The sequence below is a fragment of the Pongo pygmaeus genome, chromosome 1 (assembly GCF_028885625.2).
Source record: "Pongo pygmaeus isolate AG05252 chromosome 1, NHGRI_mPonPyg2-v2.0_pri, whole genome shotgun sequence".
Taxonomy (NCBI): domain Eukaryota; kingdom Metazoa; phylum Chordata; class Mammalia; order Primates; family Hominidae; genus Pongo; species Pongo pygmaeus.
Genome location: NC_072373.2, coordinates 217,278,617 through 217,291,982, shown reverse-complemented (window position 1 = coordinate 217,291,982; position 13,366 = coordinate 217,278,617). Strand labels below are relative to the sequence as shown.

Genomic DNA, 13,366 nt, shown 5'->3' with positions numbered 1-13,366 from the left:
ATTGAGAGTCTACTGTGTACCAAGTACTCTCCTATAGTAGTGAACAGGACAGACAAGGTCTCTGGTCTGGTGGATGTTCCGTGTTATAGGGGAAGAGGCAGATAATAAGTAAATAAGAAAGTAATTTCCGGTAGTGATCAGTGTGTTAAGACAGGGAAATGTGATAGAGACTAGCTAGGTAGGAGAGGGCTGCTTTGTCTCCAGTGAGTCAGGGAAGGCCTTCCTGAGGAAAGACGTTCAAACCCCACTCCTTGGATAGGAAGGAGCCGGCCACGCAAAGGTCTGCTGGAAGAACAATCCAGGAAGAGGAGTGGTAGGAGCAAAGGCCTTGGAGTAGGAATAAGCTAATGGTTTTTTTTTTTTTTTTTTTTTTGAGACGGAGTCATGCTGTGTCGCGTAGGCTGGAGTGCAATGGCGTGATCTTGGCTCATTGCAACCTCCGCCTCCCAGGTTCAAGCGATTCTTCTGCCCCAGCCTCTTGAACAGCTGGGACTATGGGCGCATGCCACCATGCCCAGCTAATTTTTGTATTTTTAGTAGAGACGAGGTTTCACCATATTGGTCAGGTGGTCTCGAACTCCTGACCTTGTGATCTGTCCACCTCGGCCTCCCAAAGTGCTGGGACTTAACAGGCGTGAGCCACCGCGCCCAGCCTTTTGTTTGTTTTTTATTTTAGAGGAATAGAACAAAAGCCCATGTGGCTGGAGGGAGGAGGAGAGGAATCTTAGGAGATGAGGCTGTTGAGGTCTGCAGGGATGGATGAATTTTAGGCTTAAGTGCTGTTCACCCATTGGAGAGTTGAGGCCGAGATCTGACCTATGATTTTTTAAAAGACCGTGCTGGGGACTGGATTGTAGGTGGGTATGAGTGGTTGTACTGTGTGTGTTCAAGTGATTCTGGAATCCTTCTCTAATTTTCTAATAGTTCTGACACATTTTTCTAATATTCCTTACCCAGTATAAGGAATATTAGAACCTTGCTTCTTCCCGATTTGTTTGGTAAAATTTCAAGTTTTATTTTATATATGCTGATGTTTAAAGGAGAGAATATGGAGCAGATTCTTGGTTTTATACCTGTCTGAACCCAAAGAGAAAGTGGGAAGAGTTTAAAATCTTTGTTGTTGTTAATTTTTTTAAATATTAAAATATATTTAAAAAGAGGTTGTTTGGTCTTTTGACTTTTTTTTAATGTGGATTTATATTTCCTTTGTTGAAGGTAGTAGTTTTTCTTTTCTTCTGAACTTGACTTAAAAATGCTAACCAGTACAGAAGAAAAAACCAATATATTGTAATATGGAAGAAAACAAGCCTTGGTTTAAAAAAAATACTATTATTTTTCTTCTTCATAGGGTCTATTGGTGTAGCTGTTTTAATATAAAGTTGTGAAGCATATATCGCTCCGTAATATAACCATTTCAAGTTGCTAATAATTTTTGTTTTGTTTTCTACTACTTATTTATTTTTATTTATTTATTTATTTTTTAAGATAGGGTCTCACTCTGTCTTGTGGGCTGGAGTGCAGTGACACAATCTTGGCTCACTGCAGCCTCCAGCTCCCAAGCTCCAGTGATTGTCCTACTTCAGGCTCCTGAAGCTGTGACTACAGGCACACACCACTATGCCTTGCTAATTTTTGTATTTTCCGTAGAGACAGAGTTTCGCCATGTTGCCCAGGCTGGTCTCAAACTCCTGCGCTCAAGCAATTTGCCCGCCTTGGCCTCCCAAAGTTCTGGGATTGCAGCCATGAGCCACTATGCCCGCTAATAATTTTGAAGGCTGTTTAGCAGATAACGAATGTGTTCCTCTTGATCTAACACTTCACCAGGGCTAGAAATTTTATATTTGATTTGTGATACAGATTCTGGTGTGTTTTTACTTTGTGTGTTTTGCAGCAACAAGAATATCTTAGGACATGAGTGCCCTCCCAAGTAGAGTTTGTGTGGATATTTAACTTCACCAAGTTGCTAGTTCAGTTAGCACTTCACTGACAACTGCAGTGGAGTGAACAGGGAAACTTAAGTTCTTATTCTTAGAGGTATCTTGAAAATGTCCGGTGGTATCTTCTAGCCAGTTCTCTGGTTATGCCATTTCAGTGGGGGAATATATGGGGAATACATTTGTCTTCACTCCTTCCCATGCTCTTTTTTGCATTGGTTTGAAGACTTTACATATTTCTGAGAACTCTAGTTATTTCAAATATTAGTTGATACCACCATTTCTTCAATATGTGACTTATAACAAAAAAATAGAGAAACTATACATTTGGAATTTACATAATCTAGAAACAGTTTACTTTAACATAAGCCTGTTCTTTCAACAGATTAGCTCATCAGAATGCCAAAAGGCGTTTGTGATGGCTGTTTTAACTCATTAATATATATTAAAATAAGTTTTTTGGTTAGATTTAACTGGTTCAAGAACGGAAATCATGTATTGGTTCAAAAATAAGAAAAAGGCAGATTTTAGCCTTCTTAGGGCTGGGGGAGAGCCAAGGAAACAGCTGTCTTGTTTTAATTTAAAGAATTTAGAATATTTTTAAATTTGGACTGTGTAGACAGTGAGAGTTCTGCAGAGAATTAAACGAAGTAATATTTACTTTTAGGGGCTTTATCTAGACTAGAAGGTATGTTGAAGTGAGGAACTATTTTGTTTCTAAACTGTAGGTGGAATCTCCCTCCCCGCAAAAAAAAGAAAAAAGAAAAAAGAAAAAAAAAGGATCACTCTCTTGGATAACCATTGTGCAATGATCCAAATCAGGAAGCTAACAGCAACACATTATTTTATTAGCTAATATGTACACCTTACTCAGGTTCTGTCAATTGTTCCAATCATGTATTTGTAGGAAAAGAAAACGTTTTCACATTCAGTTGTCATGTCTCATGTGTTTGGCTGGTACCTTAGTCTTTGTCTTTTGTAACCTTTCAGTTTTGAGAACTGGTTGGTTATTTTATAGAATGTCCCAAAGTTTGAGCTGCTCTTATGGTTTCATCATGATTAGATTCGACGTATGCATTTTGGGCAGAAATCTACCAGAAGTGATGCTCTGTTTTCTGTGCATCATATCAGGAGACATATGATGTTGGTATGTCTTATTACAAAAGTGTTGTTTTTTTTTCTTTTGTAATTAATAAATATTTTATGGGGAGATATTCTGAGGCTATGTGTTTTGTTACTCCTCAAACTTTTACCTACTTTTAGCATCCATTTATGATTCTTGCCTGAATTAATCATTACTGTGATGATTGCCAAATGGCGCTTTTCTAATTCCAACATTTCTTTTTTACTGATTAGTTGGGATCTCCTTTAAGGAAGAGCTTTCCTTTTTATTTACTTGTTCATTCCTTCCTTTCTTCATTCATTCACATCAAGGCTGGACTCATGGATTCTCATTTTATTCAGTGGGTTTTAGATAGAATTTTACTAGTATTGATACCTTTGTAACTTTTTTTAACAGATCATTCGTTGTGAGAGAAACCAATAGGCTGTTTCCCCAAATTCTAGGGGTGTGAACTTTGCACTCAGTGGATCTTTTCTTCGGGATCTTGTTCTGGGTGGAATCAATTTGATGGTGGCCCTCACTACTTCCAGTCATACGTGGCTTAAGAATGTGATGGTTTAGGAGCATAATACATGGGAGATACTTCCTGCTCTATTTAAAAGTTAAAATGTGGAAGTTTGATGTCCGGTCCGAAGGGCGAGGCACGGACCTCCCTGGACCAGAGCAGGTTGGTGGCCCCGGGCGGCCTCCTGTTGGCGGCTCTGGGATAGAAACCGCGGCGCATTTGTAAGTGCTTGCGCGTGGTTCCTTCTCGTTGTCCTGTTGAAGTTGCTCTTGGTCTGGAACGCGCGCTGGTCGTCGTCTTTCAGCACTCCGCTTTCCACGCCGCACGCTTTTCAGTTATGCTTTACGTTTCTCCTCGACTTAGATTTCGTGAGCAAAATGGTCCCATATTTTATTTTTTCTCGTGCGTGGGCCGTCGTGAGGCTTTAAACAGGAAGCTAAGACAGCACCCGGGCTCCGCTACCCGTCACCGGGCCTTCCGCGCCCCTCGCCCCATGCCGCGGGTGCGGTCCTCCCTCCAGCAGAGGGTTCCGGGCGCCGGCGCGGCCCGCACGGGGCCGGGAGCCCTTCCTGCCGGCCGGGTGCGCGCGGCGCCGCCGACAGCTGTTTGCCATCGGCGCCGCTCCCGCCCGCGTCCCGGTGCGCGCCCCGCCCCCGCCAACAACCGCCGCTCTGATTGGCCCGGCGCTTGTCTCTTCTCTCCCCGCAGCCAATCGCGCCGGGCGAGGAGCTTCTGGTCTGGTACAATGGGGAAGACAACCCTGAGATAGCAGCTGCGATTGAGGAAGAGCGAGCCAGCGCCCGGAGCAAGCGGAGCTCCCCCAAGAGCCGGAAAGGTAGGAGCCCCCCGGCCCGCCCGCCCGGCCCCGGCGCCACGCCCGCCCAGGACGCCGCCCTGCCGCCCCCGCTGCTGCTGGCCCGACCGCGAGGCGGGTCGCGGGCTCGGGCGGCGGCGCCCGCGGCGTCTCGGTGACCTTTTCCGGACTCGGCCCGGCCCCGGCCCCGCTCCCGCCCCGCGGTCCCGCTCGGGCCCTGCGATCGCTGCCCTCCTGCCCTGCCGGCCTGGCCCCGCTGCTGAATCACGGCCGCCGCGCGCTCGGGCTGCTTCCTAACTTGTGACTTAGCTCCTGGGAGGCAGAAAGTGCGCGGACGGCGTTCCAGGGCCGGACGTTCCCCCGCTGGCACCCCGAGCCGCGCTCCGCAGCCGCGCACCGCAGCCGTGCGCACGGCGGGCGCCCCAGCTTTCTCGCGGCTGGCTTGACAGCCCCGGCTCCGCAGACTTGGGCCCGCCGCGCAGGACGCGGGCCGCGTCGGCCGCGGAGTCGGGGTGTGGGAGTCGGGGAGGCAGAGACAGTGAGAGACAGAGACAGGAGGCGGCGGGGAGGGCAGGGAGACTGCGGGTGCGGTGGGCTTCCGAAAGGATGCCCAGGGGGATGTGGAAGTTAGAGAGCGTGTTGTTTTGTCGTTTTGACTCAATTCTCATAGTTTTACGACTTCTGATGATTTCGAACAAAAGGTAAAGTGTAGTCACACTTAAAAAGGGAGGGGATAATTTCTGGGTAGGAAAATAGTTTGGTTGGCTGTATCGTATTTCCAGCTGGCATACTGACACGTTGGGGCTTTTTTTTTAAATGAAGAATTTTAATGTGAATTCGGGAATAGTTCGTAGATCCCAGTTTGAAAATATGCCAAGGCACAGTGTGGTAGTTTCTTATTGATACAAATACAGGTTTGTGTTTTTTGTTTTTGTTTGGGTTTTTTTTTTTTTTTTTTGTTCGCCCTAGGTCTTAAGTAGATTTCTTTTTAGTCATCTGAACGAACGAGTCCATCCTTTACCCAGAACATTGCAAAGTGCGTTGTGGAAGTCATACTGTAAATAAAATCATATCGTAAACTAGATTTGGGAAAATGTTAAAATCGGCATTAAGGAATGTAGGCAAGAAGTCTTCCGATTTTTCAAGTATGTATTCTTTGTATGTCACCACAAAATGGAAATAGAATTAATTCCCGCGTGGAACAGTTAGTAGGCCTATTACTGAGTATGCATAGTCTGTTTATTGAATGTGATGTAGTCACTGCTTCAGAGCATTAAATGCTTTTGATCCTGAATCAGACGATCAGAGTCTAGAAAATTCCCAGTTTTTTTTTAACTTTTAACTGAGTTCCGGGATTTTGTTGATATTAGGCTTAGTGCTTAACTGTTTGCGGTGAAAACTTTTTATGTAATTCAACTTGTTCCTTTATTTAGTATTCATTTTGTTTAGAACTAATGTTACCAGCCTTCCAGGTAAATTATTTGTAGGGGGCTGGAGATGGGGAGGACAGGACCCTCTTTACTGTGCCACTAATCATAACTAACTCCTGTACTTAAATAGATTTGTAGTTTAATAGCAACCTTATTTTAACGCTTTTCTCTGTTTGGCATACTTTGGTGTGCATGTTTAGAACATATGTCATTACTGTTTTGCTTTTTTATCTGTTTATTTTTCTCTTAGTTGGATTTGGGGAAAAACTTGAACATGTACTTTTTGTTTTATTAGTGATACATGAACTTAATAGCTGCATTTTTATACCTGCGTAGACTGTTGGTGTTTCGTATTAAATAGTTCATATTTCTTATTATCCTTTTATTTTGTACTACTCTGGGCAGCCTATAACCCAGAATCCTAGGTTTTAATTAATTAAAAAACTTAAGTTTATGCAAAGCTCTCTCTTGGAACTTACAGTCTGTTTTTAACAGCTTACTGGTAAGGAGACCTATTTGCTCTCTAAGACTTAAACTTTGGAGAGTTTAAATAATGAGTCAAACCTTTTTTACTTTTAAATTAATTACTCAGTTAAAACCAATTTATAGCTTGCAAAGACCTGAAATTGAGTCTTTTTTTTTTTTTTTTTTTTAAATTAACTCAGTTCTGTTTAGGTCTTATGTGTGACCTCAAACATTTAAATAATATCTTTTCAGGCAGTGATGTCAGAGAGTGAATCAACATAAATGTCATTCAGAGGCAGTGTTAACTTAGTATTGCTGAAAGCCGCATGTTGAATACATAGAGCCGACAGGTAGATTGACAGTGGGCTTGACTTCATTTTCGTTATGAGACAGAGAGAAAAACAAAGGGCTGAATTCTTCATAGTTCTGGACCTCAGCTCCTTTGCATGACAGCTGCTGTACTTACAGCTGTGCATTGCATGTGGTGCCTTTCAGAATTCATCAGATCGCTGGTGGATCGTAAGGCGTGTTTGGGTAGAGCAAAGCCCTGATTTCTTTACGTACAAAGTAGTGGCCCCTTCTCCTCTCTCCCCTCATCACCTCTCCTCCCTCCTCTCCTCCCCTCCCCATATTCATTCATTCATCTAATGTTTATTGAGCCCCTGCTGTGTACTAGGCACTCTGCTGGGTTGTAGCACACAGTGATGAGCAACAAAGCAGCAGTAACTCTTCTTATGGCGCCGACGAACATTAAATCAGTAAATAGCTGATCAGTGCCTAGACGGTTGGCATGTAGTAGGCCCTCAATAAATATTCATTGATTGTCAATGACTCACACAAATGTGTTAGGAAGGAAAAGAATGCAGTGCTTTGAGAACACAGTTCATATTGTCTGCGACCTTGGAGCATGCATTTTTGCCATGGGCCAAAGATGGATATACATCAGTCATTTTAAACTGGACTTTAATTTGGATTCCCAGATTTGTAATTGAGCTTCACTTTTTACATATCTGAGCAGCCTCTATAAAATGGAAAATAAGTTCCTTAGATGGAATAGATTAATCTTTCAGGTAGAGAGCAAGGAGGGTTTTTAGTGTCAGGTGTTTCAGGCTATTTTAATGTGAACCACAGAAAAATTATAATTATAAAATAGCATAGAAACGGTCAAATTTAGAAGTATTTCTCATCTTCTTGATCTCTGTCCCCTGTTTGTATTGGTGAGAAATGAGAAATTGAATTTGCTTGTTAGCAGTAAGCAATGACTGTTGGCAAATGCTCTTCCAGAGTGTAGATTATAATAGCAGAGTGTTTTCCCTGCTTTCTCAGTTACATAAGAGCCTTACCTGAAGTTCTTTTACCTGGAGAAACAACAGTGGCTTTCTACAAATGGGCTTAGTGGAAGGAATGAAAAAGACGGGATGCCTGGGCGTTTACCAGGTGTGCCATCTTGGACAACTCATGTCACCTTTCTGAGATGAAGTTTCCCTAGCCTTAAAAATGAATATCATCATATCGATGATGCTTGTGCCACCTAACCTCACAAAGTTGTCAAGAGCAAGTGAGATAATAGAAACTTGCTCTGTGAAGCTGTGGGCTCTTGGGAACTGTAAGTACCACTTCTTAGAACATGGCTGGCGTTTACTTCCCTGCTACTTGCGGAGGAACTACTGAGTTGGTGACTCATTTAATCAATGGGGATTTATGGAGCACCTGTGTAAGCCTAAAATAAGCACTGGGTCTCTTCTTTCCCTCTTCCTTCCTACGTCACAGCCTCATTCTGTGCTGATTCACCCTTATTTTAGGTTCTAACCTATTGACCTCACTGTTCACAGCAAATTAAGAGAGAAGAGTTTATAGCGGCAAGAAGTTTTTATACCTGAAAGCTGGACAGTGCAGAAGACAGAAAGTTTATAAAAAAATCGGTGATGAATTGTAAAGAACAAGTTCCTTAAGGTCAGTTAGTAGGTTCAGATAGCCCTTCCTAAAAACCGTCAGTAGTGCCTGAGAATATCAACTAGTTTATAAGTATTTATCTCAGCGACTTTTAGTCACCACAGAACAGTTAAATTATAATCAGCTTAGCAAAGTAATATTTTATCTGTCTCTACGATCAGAATTGTTTAAATTAAAAACCTTGGTACTGTGAAGACACTCAAGTGTTTTGAAATTGTACATATTTGAAATTCTCTAAAGGTGCTAAATAACAAGCCTTTAGAAACTTAAAATATAGGGAGGTAAGACAGCCACGTGCAAAGATAACTCAGTCTAAGGTAGTCTAAAAAAAGTGCAACGCGGATGGTATAGGCAGTAAGGACTATTGACCCTCCCTAAGAGAAGGAAAAAGGGATGCTGAGCTGGGCTGGGCTGGCCAGGGAGCCTTTATGTAGAAAGAGTGGCAGGATGGGGACATTTCAGAACAGAGAGAGGAAGGAGGAGGACGTCAAGAGAAACCTTGTGGGCTGAGAAGTTGTAACTGTGTGGATGGTCTTCCCCTCTGTTATTTAGCAAGTATTCCTTGCATCTGTGTCAGGCACTATTCTGGGTGCTGGAGTTCCAGCAAAACTAAAATGACAAGGGTCCCTGTTCACTTGGAATCACATTCTGGAGAGTGGGGAGTACAGGCCAACAGATGAAGTAGGTAAACCTTGTCATGTCAATAGTGTTTTGTAGGGTGGGTGGGGGAGGTGTGGCCTGACTGTAGGTGGGAGGTCAGGGGTGACCATTCTGAGGTTGTGACATAAATGACACGGGAAGTTCTAGGGGCTGAGGGCTCCAGGAAGAGGGACCTAGTTCTATTAGCAGTTCTACTCGTGTAGAAACCTACATGAGTATTTTTGGATTATGAAACTCAGTTCTGCAAATGGGCATATATTGGCCCTTTTTCTGCCAGGCGCTGCACCAAGTGGCTGGGTTGGTTGTTGGGGGAGATGAGAGAGATGACTACAGCAGGCAGCATCCTCCTGCAGTGCGGAGTCTCCAGTCCGTTTCATGACAGCCACGCGCAGGTCAGACTTAGTGGGTGTTCTGGTTGATGTGGGAGAGAAGGAAAAGGACACTTTCCAAAACTGGATAACTTGTCCAAGATCACCCTACCAATGAGTGTCACAGTCAGAATTTGAACCAGGTTTCCCATGCCTTTTCTTCTACATAATGTGGAGCTTTTTGTCCACTCCTACATGCGGTTGACAACAACAGAAGTGACAGCATTGGTTCGATTTAAAGTTGAACTTAGAGAATACATTTAATAAATGCAGAGAGTGGACGGGCTTCCATGGAGTTTGATCTCCTAACCTTTCGTAGCAGCCAGCAGCTCTGTTTCAGGCTCTAAGCTGAATGACAGAGGCCTGGCTGTGGTGTTTGAGGATGATGGTAGATGGGCCCTATGCCTACTATGCCTACTGGGTGCCTGGTGGGCAGGTCCTGTGCCCACTGACTTATATAGGGCACGGGCCCGTGGTTCCTGTTTGCAGGTGCTGGAGCAGGATGTGGAGTGCTTGGACATGGCAGTGTTCCTGTGTCTGGCTTTATGCTGGCAAGCTTGTGGCATTAGACACAAATGAGCTGTTTCTGGGTTGGTCAGTCTTGGAGGGGCCTGTCTCTGCTGTAGCTTTCTGGCTGCCTCCTAGCTGAGGGTGCCTTTGCTGAGCATTGAATGTTCCGTCTCTGGTGGTTGCCTGCCAGGATGAACTCTCTGCTGCTGTTGTGGCGGTGGTCTGTTTTTAAAAGCTCAGTATGGTTTTAATTAGTAGTTTTTCAACAGTAGGAGTTCGGGAATTATAAAAAATTTGCAGTTCTGCTGCTGCTACTGAATTGCTCCAAATTTAGATGAAAATGTTGGTCAATATTTTCGTTTTGTGCCTTTGATTCTTATGTCTATCCTTGTTTACAGGGAAATTATCTGGATTAACTTAAATTTTTCAAAGCATTTTGCAATTTTTTTGGCTGTATTTTAGTGGGTGGATTTGCAAAAATCCTAACATATGCCATGATTAAAAAGTCTTAAATATCATAATTGAGTGTATTGGGAACCATGCTGTGCCCTGTTTTTAGGTGGTTATTTTGGTTCTCTTGTCCATATGTAAATTGGAAGGTAAGACTTGCCTAATACAGAAAAAAAGTTTGATTATGATTAAATTTTCTAAACTATATAAAAGAGGTAACAAGATCCTTATAGTTAGTTCAAAATACTTTAGTTGATTTTTACAAATCCACTTATAATTTGAAAGTAAAAAACCTAATTTCCTGTGTTTTCCTTAAATATGAACACTAGGTTATTTTTCTAAATGATGAATTTTTATTGTTTTTTTAAACTCCTGCAGTGTTTTTTTTTCCCTAGACAATTTCACGTTCCAGTTTACAGATAGCTGTTACGATATCCAAACCTAATGTTTGTGGGAGCATTATAGAGAGGAGGGTGTAGTTATTTTATTTTTCAATAAAATAACTTTTAAAGTTTATTTATTTTGTAGAGACAGGGTCTTTCTGTGTTGCCCAGGTTGGACTCCTGAGTTCAAGCTGTCTTCCTGCCTCAGCCTCCCTAATAGCTGGTATTACAGGCATGTACAGGGTGTAGCTTTGTATTTAAAGTTGCCTCTAAAGAGTTGAGGAATTGGAGGCCAGGCGCGATGGCTCACACCTGTAATCCCAGCACTTTGGGAGGCTGAGGCGGGTGGATCACAAGGTCAGGAGATCGAGGCCATCCTGGCTAACATGGTGAAACCCTGTCTCTTCTAAAAAAAAAATACAAAAAAATTAGCTGGGCGTGGTGGCGGGCACCTGTAGTCCCAGCTACTGGGGAGGCTGAGGCAGGAGAATGGCGTGAACCCGGGAGGCAGAGCTTGTAGTGAGCCGAGATTGCGCCACTGCACTCCAGCCTGGGCGACAGAGCGAGACTCCGTCTCGAAAAAAGAATTGAGGGCTTGGATAAATACCCCAAGAACACCACTGTGGAGGTTAAAAGTAGACATTTCTTTTAGTTAAATGTTGTATGGAGAACTGAAGTTGAAGTTTCAGGTAGACTGGCATGGTACTTTGTTGGCATTCAGATGGCTTGTTTATATTTCACATGCTGCCAGGTACAGGCCTAAAGTTGTATTTTGGCCACATCCATCTGGCTCAGAGTGTTTTATTAGTATTCATAATTTGGTTGAAATAGTTCAGAGGAGCTGAATGACATGGAGAAACAAAAGTTACTTGAAAATGCTGTTGTTTCTCTAAGTGAAAAAGAGAAATACTGCAAGTAGCTGTTTTTCTTTTTGCCACTCAGATTAAACCAGTTTTCATACATTATAAGAGTTCTTGGCTGAATTCCTTTATTACAATGTATTTTGATATGGACATATGTCATGACTTGACACTTATTTGCACATCATGTCATTATGCCATGAGTCACTCGTTTCTATTGATGGTGACAATGACAGCAATTACACTTGTTTCTAGCATTGTGTTGGTTGCTCTGTGTATACCATAGCTAATCCTCCCAATAACCCTGCAAAGTTGAGATCCGTATCCTCATTTGTAGAAGAGGAAACCGATGCTCCGAGGGGTTATGTGCTTTGGCCAAGTTCACACAGGTCCTAAATAAAACGCTCTGTCTAAATCCAGTTTTTATGCATAATGTTTCTAAGTAGGACAGTTATACTGTATAAATTGCAGTGTTTTATTTGCTTTACTAACTAGCCAAGGTGAATTTTCACTGCTCACTGTAAGAAGTGCCCACTTTAATCCTAAATACCAAGACTATGATTAAGTGAAGTGTTTGGTGTAGGAAAGACCAGTCATGGTGACACCTTCAGCTGTTTTTGCTTTGGAGGTTTATGGATTGCATAGGTATATTGTATTCCTTCAAGCACCCCAAATAGTTTTTAAAAACACAGATTGCATTTTTACCCCTTTCTCTAGCTGTTGTCTTTCAAGTGTTTTTTAAATGACATATTTGTTGGTTTAAGTTTCTAATGAATATTTTCTTTCTGTTAGGTTTTATATTATTTTGGCATTCGTTTTGAAACCAAAAGAGCACAGTAAGACATTGCTTTTGCCTAACTCCCTCTGCAGTGCAGAGGATCGAGTTTAGGATTATAGAGCTCTTTCATTTTGTCTTATTGATGAGAAGCTTTAGCTTCCAGCTCTGCAGCACTGGTCTTGTGTTGAGACTGGGTTAACAGTCTGGTTGTTCCACCAATAAAAATACACATTTTAAAGTTTTCTTAAGCTGAGTGTTATAGACAATGAACATGCTTTTTAATTAATGTGTAGTCTAAAGATTAATTACAGAAACTGTAAGTGCAGTTCTGATTTGTTTGTGGATATAATTGAGTTACATCATGCTTGTTAGTCTTTTCAGCTTTAGGTGGTGACGTTTTGTTTTTTATTTGTTTTGCCAAAATGTTTATTTGCAGAGGTGGATAGCTTTTTTTTTTAACTTTCGTTTAAGAGGAATGCACGTGAACTATTTGAAGCAGTACCTTCTTAAGAGGTTTTGTTTGCTGATAAAGCTTCCTATTCTAGCTGCTCGACTCATGCCAGAGGAGAAGCATTAAAGGAGACCAGAAGGTGAAAAGAGTCACCCTAACCTATCCGTGTGTGCTCTTGAATTTTCCTAAGGAGGGGCACGCATTGATTTCCTCATTGTCTTTATGCCACAATAGATTCTTAGAATATGTATGTCTATATAAAATTTTTAAAACTGCTTGAGTTTGTAGCCAAATGTAATGTGGCTTTTTCTTCTTGGAACTTTTACTGAGAGTACTTTATTCGATTGTTAAGACTTAGTAAGTAGTGGCCAGGCGCGGTGGCTCACACCTGTAATCCCAGCACTTTGAGAGGCAGAGGTGGGTGGATCGCCTGAGGTCAGGAGTTTGAGAACAGCCTGGACAACATGGTGAAACCCTGTCTCTACTGAAAATACAAAAGTTAGCTGGGCGTGGTGGTGGCTGGAGCCTGTAATACTAGCTACTTGGGAGGCTGAGGCACAAGAATCGCTTGAACTCGGGAGGCGGAGGTTGCAGTGAGCGGATATCGCACCACTGCACTCCAGCCTGGGCAGCAGAGTGAGACTTTGTCTCAAAAAAAAAAAGATATAGTAAGTAGTTAACA

The 13,366-nt window shown here is 42.5% G+C and overlaps 1 protein-coding gene across 7 annotated transcripts in view; it reads left to right on the top strand.

The window, feature by feature from the left end:
• The window catches only part of PRDM2 (PR/SET domain 2), a 126,455-nt gene that overhangs the window by 46,001 nt on the left and 67,088 nt on the right, over positions 1-13,366 (top strand). For all 7 annotated transcript variants that reach the window (XM_063659565.1, XM_054437871.2, XM_063659542.1 and 4 more), the window contains one exon: positions 4,271-4,397. In XM_063659565.1, coding sequence (XP_063515635.1) covers positions 4,271-4,397 — 127 coding nt within the window. The remainder of the gene's footprint in view (positions 1-4,270; positions 4,398-13,366) is intronic.